The 23,339-nt window shown below is 45.9% G+C and overlaps 1 protein-coding gene across 1 annotated transcript in view; it reads right to left on the bottom strand.

The window, feature by feature from the left end:
- LOC128797321 (transmembrane protein 132D-like) overlaps window positions 1-23,339 on the bottom strand; it is a 196,702-nt gene that overhangs the window by 147,459 nt on the left and 25,904 nt on the right. The window contains exon 2 of the mRNA XM_053959746.1: window positions 5,999-6,887. Within this exon, the coding sequence (XP_053815721.1) occupies window positions 5,999-6,887 (889 nt within the window). The remainder of the gene's footprint in view (window positions 1-5,998; window positions 6,888-23,339) is intronic.

Below are 23,339 nucleotides of genomic sequence, written 5' to 3'. Positions count from 1 at the left end.
GTGTGATGGATGGCAGGAGCAGCACCTGCACAGCAGGCAGCTCACACCCTGCCACTGCCAATCCCCCTCTCCATCTGCCTGGCCTTTACCAGCACGGCCCTGACAGCACCTTTCACACGGGTTCATTTCTGATACAAAGGAGCTGCTGATGTGTTCTTCACCGAGAATTGAGCAGTTCTGGGGGGAGAAGACAACACTTCTGACATCTATTCCATAAATTGGGGGATTTGTAGTACCCCAAACCTCCCCCTTTCTAAACAAACCACCAACAGAACAACCCAAACCTGTATTTCCCAGCTATAACCACATCAAGTTGGTTTCTGCTAATGTTCTTCAGCCCCCTAAATGAATGAGCTATATTGGAAAACTGGTTTTCCCTAGCCCAGTCTCACAGTGTCTGCAGAGTGCAGCAGAACAGTCATTCTGAAGTGCTGGATCAGCAAGGCAGCAGTGCAAGCCCAAACAGTGCAGCTGCAGTGATGTTTGTAGTCTCCAGGTGATCAGGAGGGCAGGCAGAGTCCTTTCAGCAGGACAGGCAAAATAAACCTGTCTGGTGTGCCTGGGACAGTGGCCCTGCAGCCCAGGGGGGCAGGCAGTGATCCCAGCTACCCAGGGCTTGCCAGCAGAGCACCAGCACTGCTCACACAGCTCTAAGGCACTGCTGCTCCAGCCAGCCTGGGCTCAGGCTCTGGCAGGGGTTTGAGAGGAGGAAAACCGGCCCTGAGTGCAACAAAGCTGAAATAACAGACAGCTGCAAAGGCCACTCATGTGGGCAGTGCCTTGCTGGATCTGTCTCTCAGTTGTCTGACACCTGCTCAGGCAATGTGAATTGATTCTCAAGGCAGAGGGTGTTAACTGGAATAATTTTAACAGAAGGAACTATTTTCTTCTTAATATAATCTGCAAGTCCAACAGGAGGTAATAGAGTGCCCTAGAAGTCAATAGTTCTTAAGCACTTGTCTCACAGTGCCAGTGACAATTTTGGGCCATTAGCAAGTCACTTAGCAGTGAGGAAAGCTATTCTGCCATCCAGGAGATGGAAAAAAATTATATTTGCTTGACTAGCTCATAAGCAGGCTGTGAAAGTTAATTCCTACTTGCACAGTGTGCTGAACACAGCAGAAGAGCCCAGAGCCTGCTGGAGAAGCCTCTCCCCAGGCAGCAGCAGAGGGGTGATTCCACCCAGCCCTGCTGCAGAAACACCTCTGGACCAGCTCATGATGGGGAAGAACAGTTTTTCCCACAAAACAATGAAGGAATTACCAGCTATTACCACAAAACAATAAAGACACAGGACTCTCATCTTCTTAGGTTGCAGTGTCTAACTCCTGCCTACCTCAATCTTATTTTTACATCAGGACTGAGCAGTGAAAAAGCTGAAATGCAGGGGCTGTATTTCAAAAGAAGAAATCATTTAGGTTTTGTTGGGGTTTTTTTAAATTCATTTTCTCTCATAGTTAGAAGAGAGGGGAAAAATTCAGTTATGAGAAGACTTTAGAAGCTCTTTGAACCAGAATGTGGAAGAGGATGTTTTAACTGACAGAACCAGAGCTACGGAAGGAGGAGTAAAAAATGTTCAATAGGATTCTTTTCAATCTGGCAGAGGAGGTACAAGTTCAGGGCTGGGGTTCCATGAAATAGCCACATAATCTGAGGCCTAGAGAAAAGCCCATCTTATCAGAGTTTTATGTGGCTGGTAACCTTCCTGATCACCGCTTGTTTCTGCTATTTAAATGTGATTCAGCTCAGCACCAAGAATAAGATTTGGTTTAGCCCAGCACTAGAAGAACACACAAGCAGTTTATAAAATGCCAGCCTTGTTCAAGTTTTCTTGCTGTATAAATCGAGTGCTAATGATCTGGACTCTGCTCCCCTCATGTATCTATGCAGCCCTTTTCACGTTTGCAGGATTATTGTTGATTGATTGTTAGATAAAACAGAGAATAAGGAGCTCATGTAACCTAAACTCTTTGGGCCTTTTGGCCCAAAGTCTTCCCAATTATCAATAAGCACTGCTTATTCACCCCCACAATTTCACACCAGTCCCTCTATTCCCACAATTATCATCATTAAAAATACCAGAGGGAAGCCACAAAGCTTCCCAATAGTTTATAAAACTGGTACCCACAGATGTCCAACCCCCAGTTTGGGTTTACAAATGCAGAAAAAGCTTTGAAAGTTTATAAAAAAACTCTTACTTTTCTCCAGTATTGGAGGTTTACAAGTTTCTATTTCAACCTTCAATTGTTCCCTCACACAGGATGCATGAAGCATAATTAGAAATTGAATAACTGTAAAAAGAAAAAAAAGCTGCTGTTTTTTTCCACTCGTGAATGTTTCCAGGCCTAACACACAGTAGCTTAAGGCAATTCTAGCTCTCTAATTTCTTTGCTGATTCATCTCCAGAAATAGGAAAACAAATTTAAAAGGCTGCAAGCAGAAAGTATCAATCCTGTTGACTTTAAAACAAAACAGAAGGTTATGTTTATTAGGTCCAGCAAAACAAAAAAGCTAATAAACAAAGAACTGTATTTACAGTGTGGATTCAAAGTCCTGTTCCTAACTTGGGGAAACTCTGGCATCCCTGCACACATTGATTGCCATGTCTGTAACAGCACAGAGTTCATTCCAGCAGGAGCTGGGGCTTGCTGCAAACACAAATTGGAATTGTGTAACACCAGAGCTTTGAGGCTTTAATTGCTGAAAGCATTTGGAAGGACTGACATGGAATTATTCTTCATGTTTTCCTTTCTCAGCAAAAACATTTTAAATAAAGCTCTCACTTCAGTTTCCGATACTTGCACCGTGAAACTGCAGAAAAGCAGCAGAACAAGATAGACTGGAACATTTTCTGTGAACATCAGGAAACTTTCAGCACCCATGATGGCAAGGAAGAAGAGCCTTCAGCTTTCCCTGGCCAGCAGCACGGGAAAGGAAGGTGAAAAAGGGGAAGCAAGTGTTGAATGAAGCTGAGAAATCCCTCAGTTTCCTAAGGCCCAGTTGAAGCTTTCAAGCTACAGCAATATTCCATATTTACCCATCATCTATATTTTATCTCCTTCCTTTCCTCTATCTCTCACACTCATACAGAGTCAAGACAAATATTTTTAATTTCCCTAGCTCATTAAAAAACAAAACCTAGGCCTTGGCTCTTATGGTCCAACTCTTTCCCAAAATTAAAAACAGTCCATCAGTTCCACATTCACGCCTCTAAATCTTCCCTTGTGCAGAACAGCACAAGATAAAAACCAAGGGTACCTTTCCCCAAATCTTTTAGTATTCAGAAGTTTCTAGAAGGCTCCCCTTGAAGACAATTTCCTATTAGAAAGGGGATAGGTTTTACTCTAGGCACAGTAGTTCTAAAACAGAAGATACTCAGTAGTGATGAGTAATTTTTTTTTACTTTTGGCTGTTTTGCATGTCTGTTTCTACATTTTTGACCTGTCTATCCTATATTTTCCATCTGTTCAAGCCATAGTTTCCAGTCCACTGGAGCAAAAGCAATGGTAAAAGCATTTTGCCAGCAGCCCTTGGCCTCACTTCATGAATATAGTTCTAAATCTTGCTGCCACTCAAGGCAGAACTTGGAAAAATAACAGACTGGTTCAAAATAAAAATTAATTTTTCTCATAAAAGAGTTACACTGAGGGAGGGGGGAAAGAAACCTTTTCCTCTGTCAGGGAGAAGATCAGAATGAGAAGAGACCAGACAGATGGAGAACATGCCATGGAGGGATGAACACAGAAATCACAATTCTGACCAAAAAAAACCCAACCAAAAGCCCCACAGAGATGCTGTAACCAGGTCCAAGTTTGGAAAGGCTCCCCAGAAGCCCAATTAAACAATATTATACCTACCCTGACTCTGCAGCAGGGTACAGACTGAGAGCCAGGTACTCACAGAAAAGCAGGTCAAGAGAAATCAAAACTCAAGAAAGAAAGTTGTTACAAAAGTTTGTTTTTAGGAGAGAACACCAAAGTGCTGTTTTTAAGACAAGAATGCCACACTTTTCATTTTGAACTGATAGTCATTCCCTATTTTTAGGTTATTTTTTGTTTTATGCTACCTTAGATCTCCAAATAAAAAGCTACAATTCAAACACATCTTTTCCTTTTTGTTCCAGAAAATTCATTTTAGAAGCATTCCTTTAAAAGTTCATGTGCTGCATTTCCATCCTAATTTAAACAAAGCAAGGTTTTTGAAAATTTTATAAACCTGTATGTAACAATTATCATGGTTGTAACCAGCTCCACTTTTAATGGATTACAGCTCATGGAAATAGAGATGCTTTGAAGTGAGATCTCTTAAGACTCTACATCTACAGAGTAAAAACAATAAACATTTTTTACCTTAATTAATTGTTTTTAATGTTTATATTTAAACCTATTTTGCAATGTAGCAGAAGTTTCCATGTCTGCTGATGACTAAGGATTTCCCTTTTAAGTCTTTAGTACAGAGAATAAAGACAAAGACATCCCTGAACACTTGCTGTGAGGAACTTGGACTGTCTGGCTTGAAATCAGTACTCAGGAAACAAATCTTAGATCGACTCAGAAGATGAGAAACTGATATGGTGAGGAGAGGTGTTTGTCCTCCACCAGATGAAAAAGAAATAATTGCCCTTGAGTCAGCAACCAAGTGCTCTGGTTATTCAGTTTATACATCACACACCGGGCAAAGGGAAAATGTCCCAGTTTTAGAGAAAACCATTTTCCCCAGAAATCCCCCACAAATGTCCCTGGGGGGAAGGGAGGGGGAAAAAACATTGCTGGGTTGAGCTCTGGCTGCTGAGGCCAGTGGTGGCAAGTCTGAGCTGCTCCTTGCTCCAGGCCAAGGCAGACATGCAAGTTCATGAATGTTCCATTTGCAACCTGGCCCCATTTTCAGCTCTGGAATGGGAGATGTGCAACCACCAGAGACAGGAGTTTTGTCTCAAACCACTCCAGGCTGTGCTTTCTTAGGTGGCAGCTCCAAAGCATCTCTGGGGCTCAGCACAGCTGTTTCTGAATGCAGCTCCCAGTCTGTGGCATTTGTACAAGTGGGGAGTTCACTGCTCCCTCCTGTGACGCACCTGCTGGCTCAGAGGAACGTTCTGGGAGCTTTGGCAACACCCACCATTCCCAGGACAACAACCTGAGACAAATCAGTGTCACCCCCAGAAGCCAGAGCGTGACATTTACCTTCAGCTCAGGAAGAGGTGGCACGAGCCATTGGTAAGGGATAAAACATGGAATAACCTCTGCAGACATGGACTTCCCACGCATCAGCCCCACAACCCTCGCTTACAGTGCTGAGCACAGGGGCAAGCTTGGAAAGAAAAGACAGCTGGGCAGTCCCTGCTCCGTGCCCCAGCCCAGTCCTGGCTGGCCTGGCTTGGGTTATCCTGGTGGTTACAGGGAGCTGCCCCTGGAACAGCTCAGTGCTTGGACACAACGAGGTGAACCAATGAGGCACGTGATGTCACATCCCAACAGCAGCCACCACCCCCTCGGGCAGTTTCTCACTTTCAGAAATTGTTTCAGTAGATCAATAATGCTTAGGAACCTCAAAGATCCTGCAGTACAGAGCTGGACTCACGACAAGCTGGGGAGAGACGCTGAAACGTGAATCCTACTTAAATGCCCAATTCTTGCTCATTTCCTGTAAATAACTCTGTGGATTTAAGCTTCGTTAATCTCAACATGAGTCCAGTGAGAGATCAGGAGAACTGCAAACTCCAGCTCACAAGAATTTAGATGTTATCTCCTCTTAGTACATAGATATGTCCCAGCTCTACCATTTCAATTTTTGCAAGCATTCTTCAAAGGACAACTTCAGGAAAAGGCCTCTCTCACTCCATGAGATCTCACCTCAGACAATTCATACAACATCAGACTGAACAACATGAGAAATGGAGAGCAGCAATTGCTGGACTGTTAGGCCATTTACACACAGAAAGTGACTTCCAGGAGCAGACAAACAAAAAGTAAGGTACCAAAGAAACACAAATCAGCCTTACCTCAGCGTGAACTGATCTTCTGTCGAGTTTTTAGCAACAGATACAAGGAAAGTCAGGATGTCTCCTTGCTTGACGGTCTTTGGTGCATACTGGATGACAATATTATTATCCAATCTCATTTCAGTTAAAGAAGGGGCAGCGTGTGTCTGGTAAAGGAAAACACTTCCGATCCTCTGCAGGGGAGGTCCCGACTCATCGATGTCACTGCGCCCTGAGCGGATCCCGTTGCTTTTCCTGACATCCTCCTTGGCGCACTCCCCTCTCTCATCTCCTGCTTGGATGGAGTAGTAGAGCTCCACGGGGCTCCCTTCAGACCTCTCCATCTGTTTCTTCCGGCCAGCCACCACGGTGGGCGGGTTGAACCAGCTGGGCAGCAGCTCCAGCTGCGCCACGCAGAGCCCCAGGTCGCCGCCGAGGCGGCAGCTGCCGCGCACCTCGCGCGTCTCGCGGAAGGCGAACACGCGCAGGCAGGGCAGCCGCTCCGCCGGGCTGTACTCGTCCCAGTCCCTGCCCACGATGTAGAACAGCACCTGCACCCTGGGCTTGCTCAGGTAGATCTTGGTGCTCATGATGTAGGCCTGAAGCTTCCAGTTGTAAGTGAACTTGTCGGCGGATCCAAAGGGATCCGAGGACAGCATTAAGTCCTGGGGCACTGCTTGTTCAATGGAAAAAGGCCCATAGCTGGCGTTTAACACGGGTGGACTCTTGGATTTGTAGATCAGAAAGGATTCCACGCGGGACTGCAAGCTGGAGTTCCTCATAATATCCTGGTTGGCTTCCTTAAGAAAGAAGGAAACATCCGCATTGTGGATACGGTAGGTCACCGGCAAGTAAGTGGGCAGCAAGGAAAACCTCTGTATACTCTCCAGGATCCCACGACTCTCAGTCACTGTTGGAAGGAAAGGAGAGTTTAAAAGATCAGATCTTCAAGTCAGGCTGTGATAGAACCTCGCTGGCTTTACTGAGGGGCTGGACAGTGCTGCAGCTGGGATTAGTGGCAATAAACCTCATCAGTCCATGCAGAGGTGGCCTAGGCAGGCAATGATTTATCTCATCAGCTTGGAAAACAATGCTTTATGATACATTCTGCATGACAGCCAGATCAAAAGAAGTAGCTTGTGGAGGTTTACACATGCCAAAGGTCACATCTCCACTGCAATGAACATTTATTATCAGAGACAAAATGACCCAGTCAGCACCTGCAACCCCAGATCACTGCACAGGCACATCTGAAAAATCTGATCATTACAGCAAGCTCCACCTGTGCAGGAATCCAAGGCAATGGTTTTACATCAGATGCTGCAAATGGACTGCCCAGAGTTCACTTCAACCTTCTCAGCACTCTCAAGCAATACATGGACTCTAAATGGTTTCCTGCACAAGGCTGAATTTCACTTTAAAAATATTTAGCACAATAGCCATTTACACAACAGCTCCTTTACATCACTCCGTGAGGATTTCAAAAGGAGTTGTGTTTGCATCCAATTTGCAGTCCCTTCTATTTCACTTTATCCATGAAGAAAGGGTTTTTTCTGTAAATCACCATCAGGATTTGTTGTTGCCTAGCCCTCCACTGTCCCCTCATCCAGCTGCATTATCTGGAGGCTGTACATGACTGCACACAAAGAACATTTCCAATGGCTCTGAGCCTCTCCCATTGCAGGGCACCTATTTTAACTCTGCCAGCCAGCAATTACCTGAGGCAGGCAAGCTCTGCATCCTTTCTAGGAGCTGGCAGTCCCAAAGAACAAATACAGAAACTTTAAAAGTACAGATGTAAATACAGTGTCACCTTTCCTGTTTGAACAGCTGACCTTTGTGCTCACATCTTCTACCCCAATTATGAAAAAAATTGCCTTTTTTTCTCCCACAGCAAATTCAAATCCTTACCCTTATTCAGAAAGGGGACAGAGGCTTACCACAGACAGCATCCAAAGACAACCCAGTTTCTCAAGCTCTAAATCACAAAATGCTTCAGTAGTCTTTACTTTTTTCTTCATCATCTGACCTAAATATTTATTAGCTCAGGAATACTGTGGTGGCCTAAACTGTTACTCCTAACCATGAATCTGCCATTTAGGTGCTGCAGCCCACTCTGTCCAACTTCAGACAAGCCACTTTTCCTCTGCTGCTCTTCTATGTCCCAAAAATAAAGGGTATTACCGTTTCTTTCCCCTTACCCTTTGTCTGTAGACCACAAACATACAACTTCTCTTACTGTTTATATAGGAGCAGCACCTAAAATGCCAAAGCTGTGATTTTGGTTAGGGTCTCCAGGCCCTAACACAATGCAAAACAAATTGAACTTTAAAATAAGAGCAAAATACTTTCTAGACGCAAAAGCAAGACTATCTGGCTTCTTAAAATAAGATAATCCACAAAATCACCTAAAAACGAGCAACAAACCAAAACAAACTAACCCTAAATAAAGGTGGGCATCACTCAGAAGGAGCCAATCTCAGACTGGAAGAGGCCAGGAAGAAAGATCACACAAGAGTTTCAGAGCTTCACAAAATCCTTCTTTACCTCTTGAAAATGAGGAATTCGTTTTCCAACAAAGAACTGCAATAAAACCTTACATGACAAAGTTTAATTAACGTCCACTCAAACCCCAAAGAACTGGAAATAAAGCCTATCTGAAGGTCCAGAAACGTGGCCCCAGCACACACCAACAGCTGAGACTATAAACTGCAAGAGCAGAGAAACCTGAAATCCTGCAATCCCCCAGAGGTGGCAAGTTCATCTGGATCTGGTATAAAAACCATTTTTAATAAAGAGCAAACTGCAGAGCTTCCTTACACACAAAAGCACCCTTCATTTTAGCCTTAGTCTTTTGAGCACTCAGCTCCCACTCTTTCTCTAGATACTGACTGAGAGCAAGGGGAGTTTCTCAAGACCTTTATCTGGACAATCCTCCAGCAAAGATTTCTGCCAGCCCCAGGGATTTGCTGGTAGTGAGCTGCAGGGCTGGAGCTCTGCTCTGTTTTACTCCTCAGCTCAGCCAGCCCACAGCATCCTTCCCCACCTAACGCCCCATTTATAAATTCCACACTCATTTCATTCTCCTCCCAACATCTTGGCAAAGCACAGCAAGGCATCAAAGAAGCAACTTGGAGAGGAAAAAACTCTGAGCATTCAATTTTTTTTTATTCCCCTTATTTTGATTGCAGCTCCCTCCCTTGCATTCCACAGGGAAAAGTACATTATTTTTGTATTAAAATTAACAGAGTGTTTCGCCTCATAATTTATTAATCATTTATTTTAGTGCTTAATTATCTGAGGGATTAAAAATCTTTCCTCTGCATTCCCCATCCCCACAGGACAATGTTCCTCAGATTTTGTAAATCAGTGACGCTTCAGAACACGAGAGCAACACAAATAGGGAAAAATAAAAGAAGAGGAGGTGAACTGCCTGTGAGAACAGGAACCAACCTCACAGCTGGAATAAAGTGCAGTGGCTTTACATTTCTGGGCAGTGGCAAACGGGTCCCCTCAAAGTGCCCTTCCCCCAGCACCAGCTGTGAACGTGCACTGAATTTGAACTGGTTTGTGCTGGAAGCTGACAGCAGCTTTCCAAACAGCCAAAGGCCAAAAATCCAAACAATTTTAAACTTTCATCTGGGGAGAGTTATAATCAGCATAAACAAAAAAAAAAGAAAAAATCTCAAAAACAACACGGAGCTCTGCTGTACCATCTGGATTTTGACCGTGAAAGTTTATTAAGGATTCGGAAGGATAGGAAATTAAAAACAAAAACAACTATCAGCATCCTTAATTACAACCATGCCTATTTTTGTAAAAATTATGCATGTTTTTACAAAGGCAGAATTGCAGAAGATCACCATTTTGTTTGTTATTGAGTGAGAATCACCAGAAAAGCGGTGCTTTAAAGATTTACATTATATCATCTATCCTAAATATTACATTCCATCTATACCATCATAATCGAAGTTCCACTGGAATAACCCACCTGAACAGTTAAGACAAGAGTGACACAGTGACACTCTCACTTTATGTCAAACAGAACAGTGGTGGGGACCTAAAGTGCTCTTAAGGAAACAGCACCAGGACAAAAAAGAAACAAATTCCAGAGCTGCAGTTTACCCTTGCTGCACCACTGTGTCTGGACAGGTCTCTGCACGGAGGCCTTGGCAGAAGCAGCAGCACTCTGCTCTCAGGAGATGATGCCCAGCAGCGTGAAGGAAACAACCAAACCTCTGCTGATGCCCTGCTCGTGCCAGGAGCATCACTCCTCAATCCTTGCCACAATGACTGGCTGACCCCTCCTGCCGTGGAGCCTGCTGAGGATTTCAGTGCGTGGCCACCTGAGACGTTACCATAGGATGGATTTCTTCCCTCTCTCCTTAGTAAAACCTTCCCCTGGCTGATACAGTGTAAAAACCACTCGCCATCGGTGGAAGAAGCGAACGATTTGTAGTCAGTGAGTCTGAAAGCACCTGGGGCAAAGGCAGCACGTTCAGTTTGCCCCTGCACAGCCAAAGCTGGTGCACAAATCCCTCAGCACCACCTGTGTGCACCTGCTGCAGTCACCTTCCAGTGGTACTGCCTCCCCCATGAAGGGAAACCTCCCATCTTTATTTCTCCAGTGCCATGGAACAGCAGCTTTCAGTCAGTGACAAAACCACTCACGGCTCAGCTTTGCTGCAGTTACTGACCATGGCTTCAGAACACTGAAGGAATCTGCCAGACCACTAACCCCATTCTGTATTGCCAGATCCTTGGGATTTCAGCCCTCACAGTTACTTCATTTTTAAAACTGTTCAATCCACAATCATCCAGCATTCATGAGATATAAAACTCTTCCAATCAATTATATAATGCTACTATTAAAAAAAAAAAAAAAAGTAAATTGTCTTTTTCTTGTAGATTGAAGGGAGCAACTTCTCAGGGAAATTGCCTTCCCAGCTGCAGGCTCCGGCTGGTGATGCAAAAGAGGGAATTTGTTGCTGTATCTTGGGGATTGAGATACGTGGTTCTTTTCAGTAAGGCCAGAAATTCTTTTTGGTTCATTTCAGCTGCTCTCCTTGAATCTTCTGAACACTTTTGCTCTTCTAGGTTTGCTATGAATTGAAATCATTTCAGCAAAAGTATCTAGAAAAAAAAAAAAAAACTGCTAGTGTGATACATTTTCAGCTCTGGAAAGTAATGTCGTGGGAGATGTCTGTTCCAATGAAACTTCATGCTCACTTCTGAAAAATTAAGATCTTTCAGCTTTAACCTAGTTAAGTGGCTGAATCTGCTAATGCTCCAAAGGGAGGCATTTTAAAGCCAAGCTATAAACAGAGGGAGTCCCTTCCCCAGGTGTAGCTCAGCCAGTTTTCACCAGGGGGATGATCTGCTCTGCCCCTTTGAGTCACTTACAGCAGACAGAGGATTCAGACTGGGCTACGTGAACATCTGAGTAGGATCATTTCCATCCTGAAGGGTTTGTAGGCTGCTTGTCCTGTTCCTTCCTCAGGTTCCAGCATCCTCCACAGGCCTTAAACATCAATAAACCAAACTGGAGCTTCCCAAGGATGATTCCCCATCTTCCTTCTTTTGCCAGCCTAGTAGCAGCTTCAGCTTCCTCAGCACTGCACTTTTAAATTTTGGATTAAGGCTGCCTTTGCTTTATTTCCAGCAGCTTTATGACACAGTGGCAAGATGTAAGGGAAGGCTGAGGACTAAACCAGTCTGATTTTCCTGTAGACTTCCACTACTTTGCCATATAGAATTAAAAAAAACCCAAACCCACAATAAATGAAGAAAAACCAACCTACCCCAAACCAGCACACCCTCGTGTTGAACTCCTGTCACAGGCAGGTGAGAGGAAGCTGAGCCATCCCACCCCCAGCACAGACACAGGGAGAGGGTGAGCCCCTGCCCAAGGGTGTTTCTACCCTGCAGGTGAACTTGTTCTTCCAAAGGAGCCTTTCCTATGAATGCATCATTGTATTTAAAAGTCTCCAGCGATCCCATTATTCCCTACACAGCTGTGCAACACCAGGCTGAAACAGCAATTGATCACGATCAGGTAACTGCCACTATTCCCACTGGAGCACTGATTTCCCATTGTTCTTCACCTACTTGCTTGGAAGAGGAAAATCAGCATAATCAGAAATCAAAAATCCAGCCTATGTGCAGCAAGAACCCTAATCTTTCCTCCCTGTGCTGTGGCACCATTAAAGAACAGTTCCCAAAAAAGCCTCCTGCTTTTGGTACCCAGCAGCATTCTAAAGGGCAAGCACCCAGAGAGCAGTGATAAGGCCAAATCGATGTGTCACAAAGAGGGAAGCAAAAATAGAACCCTGCAACCCAAGAGTCATGCATTTATCTGTAACAAATTAAAAAGAAAAATGGCTTCGAGGCCCAAAATCGCCAATTTCTTTTTAAGTCCTCTCCTTATTAGCATTTCAGACTGCTCTGCCTGCTTCACTTTATAACATTCCCTGTGACTGTTTCATCCTTGGGAAATTATCATTCTTCTCCAAGAGCATTGCTGTTCCCAGCCTGCCAACTTCTCCCTCTTCCCCCAGTTACTCCAACTCTCATTCCACTTCTGTATCTCTCTGCAGACCTTATCAGAAAGTCAGGGAAAGATGATTTGGACACCAAGGCTGCAGGCCACACTGGAAAGCTTCTTGGTGAAAAGGTGACTCCTCATTTCCTGTAAGATAACTTTAAACAAGTCGGAGTGTTTTAAAGAGTGAAACATATACTTAACAGCAGATGCTGAATAAAGCAAATTGAACTTCACAAAGATGCAGAAAATCACCTGCACCATCACTTCTAAAAGGACTGCACATTTTCAAACCATTCTTATTCTGAAAGCTATCAAGCATCACGACTGCAGTGAGAAATCAAGAATTTGTCAGTGTTGAGTCAGGCAAAGAAGGAAGTACTCTGAGCCAGATGCTTAAACTCCACGAGGATCTGCCTGATCAGAAAGACAAGTCAGTTATTGATGTGTTTAAACAGGCCTTTGCAAGGGGAAACACCCCAGCCTGCCCAGCAAAGCACATCTGAGCCACTGTTACAGACATCCTTTTCTGCAAAGGAGCTCTTGCTCCACCAGAGAAGAGCCAGCACCACAGAAACAATCCTAAATCCTAGCACGAGCCATTCTCTGGTGCTTCCAAAGCGTGACAGTGAGCCAAAGCCAGCAGGAATGGATCACTTCCACAAGCCTGGCCATCAGGAGCTCCTTGTGGGCTGCCCTAAAGGACAGTTCTGAAGTTTAATCTCAGCACCAAAGGATTTCTCAGTGCACGTGTGCAGCGAGAGCAGGCAGTGACCCCAGGGGCAGAAGCTGCTGGGCACAGCCCCCAGGAGCAGGGGGGTCTCACACTCCTCCTGCCCAGCTCAGGGCTCTGCAGGGACACAGACTGCAACCCAGCAACTCCAGCTGCCTCCATGGCCTGATCAACAGGCACAGCAAGCCTTTCTGACAGCAGCACTGAGCTCTGATGACGCAGTATTTTCTTTGTATATCACGTTTTACTAAAGTTTGAAGAAATTTTTGTAAATTAATCATTGATATTAGAACAGATGACACCTGATCATTCATTAGGAGAGAGATGAGCAATCCTGAAGGTGTTTTATTATTCACATTGACAGAGAGATAAAGAAATAATTTAAATAAAAGGGCCTCGGAGGAACACATATACCTTTATATTACCAAGTGATACAAAAATGATCAGAGAAAGATCATATAACAAAGGCAAGCTCCCACCTGAAAAGGCAGCAAAGTAATAATTACAGAGAAAAGTATTTAGATAAAAGGATATGACACTGTTTCACAAAATCATGTCAGCCTGAACATGAAAGGGCAAAGCAGTGATGGGCACCACAAAGATTACAGTGAGAAAAATCAGGGAAAAAAAAAAAAAAAGAGCAAACAATAAATAAACCAAACTGACAGGCACACTAACCACTGGGGGACAGGGAAAGAGTGGCAGAGGAAGAGGATTGTGCCAGTCCAGGCACAGAGGGCTGTCCCAGCCCATCAGCAGCAGGTGATCTGGGGGAAGGTGGCAGCCAGGTGAGAGCCACCATCGCTGCGTGTGTCACTGCTCCAGCAAGCACAGAGCCCTGCTCACCCTCCTGACACACACCAACCTCTGCTCCTGCACTCCTGGGCACTTGTTTAATGAGCCACGACAGGAGAATGCAGTGGGAGAAGTGCCAGCAGAGGAGAGAGCCACTCCAAGCTCAGGAACTCCAACAGCAAAAGGACTGAGAGACGAGAGCTGTGGTGTCCTGTCAGAGCCCAGCACATCCCTCTGGCTGCCCTGGCTGGCTCCAGACCCTGGCAGGGGGCTCAGAGACCTTGGAACAAAGTCAAAAACACCTGTGGCTTCCATTTTAGCCCGTGGGAAAAACTGCCAACTCTGTGTGAGGAATTATAAGCCACAAGGGTTTGAGTAGTGTGGTAGTTGAACTAACACAGGGTGGAAAAGTAGAATTTTGGGGTTTTTAGAATGGGGTTCAGGGGTACAAGATGGAGGGATTTGGGCATGTCCTGACCTTCTTCTCCTTCTCCTTGCCCTCCATGTCTCGCTGTGCTGGTGACACTTTTCTGTTGGTTTAAGGCACAGACACACTGTCCAACATCAATGACAGACATTGGCACGTTATTGCAAACACAGCACACGGAGTTTTGGGTATAAAATGTGAACACTGCCCTGAGGGCAGACAGAATGCCATGGCCGAGCTGCTGGACAGAGCTCAGCAGGGCAGAGAGAGAATGTTCTAGATCAGGGAAAATGAACAGCCTTGAGAAGCCGACCCTGCACATTCAGACTCCTCCTGTGGCTGCAGGGCTGGGAAATGAGGACTTTTACACTCTCGGGGTCCCAACAAGCTCACCCCCAGACTGTCCAACAGACTGAAATGTCTGAGCCTTTCAACAGCAACACTCTGTGTGCCTCCACCTCTGCCCTGCTCCCTCCTCACTCAGGCTCTGCTTCCAGAGAAAGCAATCAATGAAGATCTCAAAGATGTGAATATCAAAACATAGTCAAACACACAAGCAAAAAAAAACCCCGCAAAATTAGAAAGCTGAAATACTTGCCAAGAATATCTTGACTCAAACACAGTTTCTTAACGTGGTTATGTTTGGGAACCAACAGAAAAAAAGGAAGGCTGGGTAACAGGGAGTGCAGGGTGCCAGGGATCCAGCATCAGCTGTCCAGTTCCTCGTGGCAGAGACAGAAACACAGGACTGGCAGAACAGCCTGACACTGTTCATCAGACAATCAGAAGCTGATCAGATTCTGCCTCCTGTGTCTGCAAAGTCCCCTCTTCATTTTCTGCAGGGATCCCAGGGCTGTGCAGAGGCTGCAGTTCTGCTACCAGGCCATTATTGATGGGAGGAAAAAAGAATTCTAAGCATTCCATTCAGACCTGAGTCAGCAGAAGGAACAGAGCAGGTCCTGAGCTGACCTTTCCTAAAACATGTCTGTGCACCCTAACCCGACCCCACAGCTCTGGGAACTGCAGCACAGAGTGTTTGTGGCTGCTGGCTGAGCCTTCTTCCTCTTCAGAGTATGGGGGGTTTTAAAATTCATTTTGATTTTATTAATCCATATCATGACTCCACATCTTGCTGCAGGCTCTGTGCCTAATACTGAATTTGTACAACCAACAATTACAATATTGATCTTTAATGGCTACATTCACTAACAAGACAAAAAAAAAATTAAGAAAATCTTTTAAAGCCTTATTTAAATAACACCATAGTGCTGGTATATGCAGTAAATTTCCAGGAATTGCAATAAACCCAGCAATATTTTATTAAATACATTATTATCACAAATTTTACATTCAGTAAAGAAAGGGCAGCTTAAAAATACTTGAGTGTGCTCTCAGAAAGAACTGAAGATAGAAATGGGCACCTGAAGAGCCTGAAAACTGGAGGGCACCAGAGAAGATACATACCCACATCCAAACAGGTACAAAGTAAATCTGATTTTGGCAGCAGGGGACACAGGCAGAGCTCACTGACACCTGGCTATTTGTGTGATCTCTGGGACACCCCACACACCTGGGGATGCAGGCTCCTCCTGCTCAGAGGAGTCAGGAAACAAATTCCTGCCCTGAACCAACACATGCAGTTCCAAGTCTGTCAGCAGCCACTGAGGGACCTCAGCACCTCCCCAGACACAAAGGCTGCACTCATTAATGGAGAGGACCAAGAGCCTTCCTGACGTGTTCTCACAGCCCCTGAATCACTGCCTCTCCATCCTTCCCAGAAGTTCTCCTTTGCTGCAAGGTAGCCTGACACATTCCCCAGCCTTCTCATCTTCTTGTCAACTAAGGGGGAGCAGAGGTCTCTCAGAAATGGAATTTGCCAGAAAAAAAAGGGCACCCAAACACCAGAATAATTAATCAGGCAGTTTTCCAGTTTTATTCTGGCATGTTCCTCTATCTTTAAAATCTCTCTTCTTGCTCTGGAAATAAACCAGTGTGCTCCTCTCAACCGTCTCAAAAGTGTAACAGAGAGGGAAGTCAAGAGGATTGAATTATCATTTTACAGTCCCATAATGTTTTGTTTCACTATCCCAGCACACTCCAAAGGGCATGAACCCCCAAACTCAATCCAGGGAAAGTTCTTTGCTCATGCAAATCTGCAAAAACCTCATTCCAAGAATTACTGCACCTTTTCAAACCACTTTCATCCTCTCAGAGCTATTTCAAAGTGCTCTCTAGATGAGCTGGCACTGACAGATTTGCTGCAGTGTTCAACACTCCATAAACACCAAAAAAAGAGATTCTGCCTGAAGAAGGCTCCAATATTTTCCTCACACTTCTCTGCGAGTTTGTTCTGTCAGTTTTGAGCCACTTTCACATCTCCTCACAGATCCTAAAGGTCACGTGAAAACCCTCAGCTAAATACCTTGTTTTCTTGAAGGGTGACCAGAAACTGGAATGTTTAGCTGGGTGTCACAGTCAGAATCCCCCCAGGAGGATGCCATTGCATGGAGCTGGTGATTTAATTGCAGGACAGCTCCTCCTGGAGAGCGTGGAGGATGTTTGATATTCAGCAGCAATAGGGACTGCAGGGGAGCTGCACAAGAACCACTGGGAGCTCAGGTTATTTTCCCTTACCCTGCAATTAGCTTGGATATTTAAAATCCCTGCACCTCGGACATGAATAGTTTTGCATTCCAGTCCCACTGAGCAGCTTTCAACAGGAGATTTCAGAAGCAGTGGTGGAAAACACACAGTGGAAAGCTCCAAAACAATTAGGGTACATTTAAAACAAATTACAGATACACTTTCTGCCAAGCAGGTCCTCACACTCACAGAAGTCCCTGTCACAGCCAGCTCTTAAAGGCTGGTTCTCCACACATTCCAGCCAATTAATCCTCACCAATGTCTCGGAGTATTTGCATGTGTGCACCCACGTGCACCTCTGAAACAGCTCCATTTGGATCTCTTGTTGCTGCTTGTGTGCAGTTGAGTGCAAATCCTGCTGCAAGCAAGCATATTAAGTTGATATATCAAGTCTGCACCAAATTGATTCTATAATTGTGTAACTGACTGGTGCTTCACATCACTGCTTGTAAATAACAGATGAAAAGCTGAAGTTCTCTAATTGAACATCTCCAGAATAAAGAGCAGTGTCTGCCAGGTGGAGCAAAGCAGATGGTGGGATTTGTGTGCAAGAGCAGCCCAGCTTAAAGGCATTACCCCATTTCAGTTCCACTTGGAACCCACACTGGCCACTGCATTCTGTTCAGCAGGGTTAATTTACAGAACTGCTGCTGCACTTTCATATATTCTACTCTAAGTCTGTGTGAATAACTGATTTTTCAGCTGCCAAGCTAAACTAATCAAAACCTAAAAACAATTCTCTCAGGTCAATCCAAAGTGAAATACACTTCAGCACCCCAGCACTACAAAAGGGAAGGAAAACACCTACTAAAACTATAGGAAAGGATAATGTTACCCTTTAAAAATTGAAAAGAAAAAAATTAAAGCCTCCAACCTGTCTTCTCAAGTTTCATCTTTTTGAATATTCCTTTCTCAGGAAAACTATTCTGCATCTCCATTTTAATCCACAGCCTTTCTACTACACTGGCATGTGCAAGAGCTACTGGAATTTTTTTAGTTTTTTAATTTAGTACATTCAGAATAGAGGCAGTTCCTTTAAAGCTTGGCATTGCTTCCTGTGCATGGCTGTTCCTGAACATACCAGCTACCTCTCATTTTCCTAGCTGGATAAAATCAAATCGCCAGATAAATGGAATAAACAGTTGAGCAAATATTTCTATGCCTAGTTATCATAATCCACAAATCACTACCAACTGTTGTTTTATTACATAACAAAAAGAAGGATTAAACCTGTATTTGGAAGACAACAAATATATAATTAAGACCAAACAGAAAAGTACTGATTACTTAATCTAATTTACATTACTATCTCTTGTTTTACAAATTAAGATAAGCTCCTTTACATATCCATGCACACAGTCTGTGAGTACTTCAGACCCCTTTCCCAGTCCCTGAAAAATGGTTTGACTTGATGGAACAAATCACAGAATGTACAGACATTTACTGCCTGGCACTTTAGGAAATATCCAGGAATAAATCAACCAAGACAAACCACTGAAAGTGAAGGAAAGCAAAAGCATTAAAATGACATATTAAAAGTGTTCTGCCAAATTACATATGGTTCACAGAGGTGCCACATATAAAATTTAAGACTTGAGCGCTTTAAATTGTACAAATAGCAAGGAGCATTAGTGATCCCACAGTCACTGAAAGTGAGGAACTCCACACGTGGGAAGGAATTTCATTTTGGTACCTGACTACTCCACCTGAAGAAGGAAGACAGAGCACATTCACGGGCAATACCTTGGGAGGAAACACTCGTAACAGGTGAAGAGTCTCATCATAACAGACAGAAATCGGAGGAGCTGCCCGGTGAGGAGGTCCAGCAGCTGCAGGGCACACGAGAGCACTGACAGCGTGAGCTGGTGAGTTACAGGGGTGCTCCGGGAGGGCTCTGCACTGCAGGACTCTGCCCCTTCCCCAGGCACACGCAGTGCTGCGTGCAGGGCACACTCAGTGCTGTGTGCAGGGCACACTCAGTGCTGTGTGCAGGGCACACTCACTGCTGTGTGCAGGACACACTCACTGCTGTGTGCAGGACAAACTCACTGCTGTGTGCAGGGCACACTCACTGCTGTGTGCAGGACACACTCACTGCTGTGTGCAGGACAAACTCACTGCTGTGTGCAGGGCACACTCAGTGCTGTGTGCAGGGCACACTCACTGCTGTGTGCAGGACACACTCACTGCTGTGTGCAGGGCACACTCAGTGCTGTGTGCAGGACACACCACTGCTGTGTGCAGGGCACACTCACTGCTGTGTGCAGGACACACTCACTGCTGTGTGCAGGGCACACTCAGTGCTGTGTGCAGGACACACTCATTGCTGTGTGCAGGGCACACTCACTGCTGTGTGCAGGACACACTCACTGCTGTGTGCAGGACACACCACTGCTGTGTGCAGGGCACACTCACTGCTGTGTGCAGCACACACTCACTGCTGTGTGCAGCACACACTCAGTGCTGTGTGCAGGACACACTCACTGCTCTGTGCAGGGCACACTCAGTGCTGTGTGCAGCACACACTCACTGCTGTGTGCAGCACACACTCAGTGCTGTGTGCAGGACACACTCACTGCTGTGTGCAGGGCACACTCAGTGCTGTGTGCAGGACACACTCAGTGCTGTGTGCAGGACAAACTCACTGCTGTGTGCAGGACACACTCATTGCTGTGTGCAGGGCACACTCACTGCTGTGTGCAGGACACACTCAGTGCTGTGTGCAGGACTCTGCCCCTTCCCCAGGACACACTCAGTGCTGTGTGCAGGGCACACTCAGTGCTGTGTGCAGGACCCTGTCCCCTCCCCAGGACACACTCAGTGCTGTGTGCAGGACACACTCACTGCTGTGTGCAGGACACACCACTGCTCTGTGCAGGGCACACTCAGTGCTGTGTGCAGGGCACACCACTGCTGTGTGCAGGGCACACTCAGTGCTGTGTGCAGGACCCTGTCCCTTCCCCAGGACACACTCAGTGCTGTGTGCAGGGCACACTCAGTGCTGTGTGCAGGACTCTCTCCCCTCCCCAGGACACACTCATTGCTGTGTGCAGGACTCTGTCCCCTCCCCAGGACACACTCAGTGCTGTGTGCAGGACCCTGTCCCTTCCCCAGGACACACTCAGTGCTGTGTGCAGGGCACACTCAGTGCTGTGTGCAGGACCCTGTCCCCTCCCCAGGACACACTCAGTGCTGTGTGCAGGACTCTGTCCCCTCCCCAGGACACACTCAGTGCTTTGCTGTGTGCGGGACACCCTGGCCGCTGTCCCCTCGCTCCTGCGGTGCCGGCCGGAGTCTCCGGTTAACCCCCGCACTACCGCTGTGCTTTTAGCAGCCTTTTCCTGCCTGCTGCTCCCCTGAGCCACCTGAAGACCTGCTGGCACCTGGAGCGGAGCCGCGCTGTGCCAGGAGCCCGGTGCCCACCAGCACTGCCGCCTTCCAGCCCGGCCGGAACCAAGCCCCTGCGGCCCGGGGAAGGGACCAGCTCCGAGCCGCTTTTCGCACGGCTCTGCAGCGGGAGAGCAATGCTGCTGCTGCTGCTGCTGCTGCTAATGCTGCTGCTGCTGCTAATGCTGCTGCTGCTGCTGCTGCTGCTAATGCTACTGCTGCTGCTGCTGCTGCTGCTAATGCTGCTGCTGCTGCTAATGCTACTGCTGCTGCTGCTGCTGCTAATGCTACTGCTGCTGCTGCTGCTGCTGCTGCTGCTGCTGCTGCTGCTGCTAATGCTGCTGCTGCTGCTGCTGCTGGCCGGCGTTCGCTCATGCAGCACGATGGGGTCTGTGCTTAGCGCTGGGGATCCCACAGCTGAGCCCCGGGGCGGCGGAGCGGCGCTCAGAGCCCAGCCCAGCCAGGCAACACCGCTCCTTCGGGCAGAACTCCTGCCAGCCTGGCCGAGGGTCACAGCTGACATTTCCAGAGCGTTGCCAGTCCTTGTCGTCCCCTCCGTGTGCCATCCCTGCACGGGCGGTGCTCCCTTCAGACACCAGGCCCAAGGCAACAAATTACTCCTTCAGGAGCAGACTGGGTCTGGGAACTGCTCCCGAGACAAAACAAGGCAAGGCAGTTCAGCAGAAATAATGCAGGATAGAAAGGGGTGATGCATAAAACCAGCGAGCCACAGGAAACACGAAAGGAAAAGAGAAACGTGCCTTTTTCCCCCACTTGGGTCAAAAAATCAAGAGATGACATCAGCCTCATTTAGAAATCAAAGTAGCTCAGCCTTTATTTATAATGGGAAGTAAGATTTCATCAGTTATTAACAACATCTCCATTTGGATAGATAGAATTCTCCTGCACTAAAACATAAACAAAGGAAAAAGACCATCCAAAGATCCTCAAACCACTAATCTTGTTTGAAACCAGGACCTGCAGGTTTTGTGTAACACTGTCCTTTCAAAGCTGTAGCAGCACAGGGAGGGGAGCAGAAGCTGCTCTTTAAATGAAGTGGACTGAGGGAGGAACTCTTTGTTTCATTAGAAGGCACACCTGGGGATGGTTTGGCTGTTGCATGACTTAGCAAAACCCCACAGCTGCTCGTTTGTGAGAGCCTTCTAGAGCTTTGATGTTCTCCAGTACTCAGAATGGCACCAGCTGTCTCCAGCAGAGCCACAAAGTCCAGGAGTCACTTGACCAAGTTCTTCTGGAAGTATTTTAAGATTCTCATCAGGGAAGAGTTAAGAGTTGCAAGGGGTTTATTGCTTTTTATATTTTGATTGAAGGAAAAATTGCAGAAAGGTTGTTCTCTGAAAATTTCTGCAGCTGTAATTAGGGAGTGTTTCAAATGTGTTGCCAATTAGCTTAATTGGTGTGCAGGCTGATTGAGACCTGAGCAGGAAAGGTTCCTTATTACTTAAGGGGAGGAAAGAAAGAAGCAAAGACCAAAAATTCTCATAAACTTGCTAAGAGGACCAGAAGTATTTGACTTCATGAGCAGTGGCTCACGATGAAGTAACAAGTCTCCAAGTATCTGAAAAGAATAAACTCTTTGAGGATTGGTTTCAGCTGTAGCTGTCTGAATCCCAGACTAAGTGCTAGACTAATTACGATTTTCAGCTGTCTCTATGATTGCATGAGATCAGTCTGACAATAGAACGTGGTCCATTTGTGTTAGCTGAAGCTCTGCTATGAACTGCAAAGGTGTTCAGCTCCACCAGGCCAGATCAGGAGCTGCAACACCAGGCAGTGTTTGCCTTCAGTACCAGCAGTGCAGGCCCCAGGTACTGGAGCACAGGAGTTCTAATTCTGCCCCATGCCTGTTAATGCTGCAGTGACAGGCAATTAAAAGGCTCTGGTGAGGCAGTGCAGAAGCATTCATGTTGCCTTTAAAACCAATTCCATAGGATCACCAACAAGGCAAACACAGAGCGTTCGTGTGTGCAGTGAGCAGTGTGGATGTGCTGAGCGCCTGTTCCTGGGCTGTGCACAGACACAAACCCACACAGACACTCCTGTCCCACCCCTGCTCACCCACAGAACTCAATCGCTACCCACCCCACCCCTGAACTCTGCACAGAAAAAGAAATCCAAGCCTGTGGCTGTAATTGTCTTACCTACATGAACAGCAAATCTGCTTTTTGTTAGAATAGCGTTGAAAGTGAAGCAAAGCACAATTCCTTTAATTATGCAGCTTTTGAGGCTCCATGTCCTGCCTGGGACTTCAGTAACAAGAGATTTCAGTGCCATGCAGCTTGGCTGTGGTTAAATTATTCCAAGAAAGCCAAGAGTTAATCCACTAAACTAGGCTTAGTTGGCATAAGGGAAGCTCAAAATCAGACAAGCAGAACCTTAGAGCTGACAGGGCTCCATGGTCGTAGTCAGAGTCCATTTCTCTGCATCTTAAACTACTTTTTAATTTGTTCTGATTTAAGTGCAGCTCCAAACAAAAGAATTCTTCTAGGATTGCCCATGTTTGATTTTAGCATCTCAAGGGAATGTAAGAAATTTAATCTCAAACCAAATCTGCTTTTTTTTAACCTCAGACCTTGAACTATGGGCAAGCACAGTCAAGATCCAGAAACAAACAACCCCCCTCTCTGTTTCAGCCGTAACTAGGATGGTCTCTTGGCATTAGTATTTTGCATTCATATGAAGGCAGTGAACTAAAAGAAAACAATGTCTGAAGACCAAGAACCAAATCAAACTACAAACCATAAGGACTTTTCTCATGGATGGTGTCTGTTGACAAAAACACGGCTCAGTTCACATCACTGCCTCAAGTACCAAA

The sequence above is a fragment of the Vidua chalybeata genome, chromosome 18, assembly GCF_026979565.1.
Source record: "Vidua chalybeata isolate OUT-0048 chromosome 18, bVidCha1 merged haplotype, whole genome shotgun sequence".
NCBI lineage: Eukaryota > Metazoa > Chordata > Aves > Passeriformes > Viduidae > Vidua > Vidua chalybeata.
Note: the sequence above shows the minus strand (reverse complement) of the source record. Positions and strands in the feature narration are given on the sequence as shown.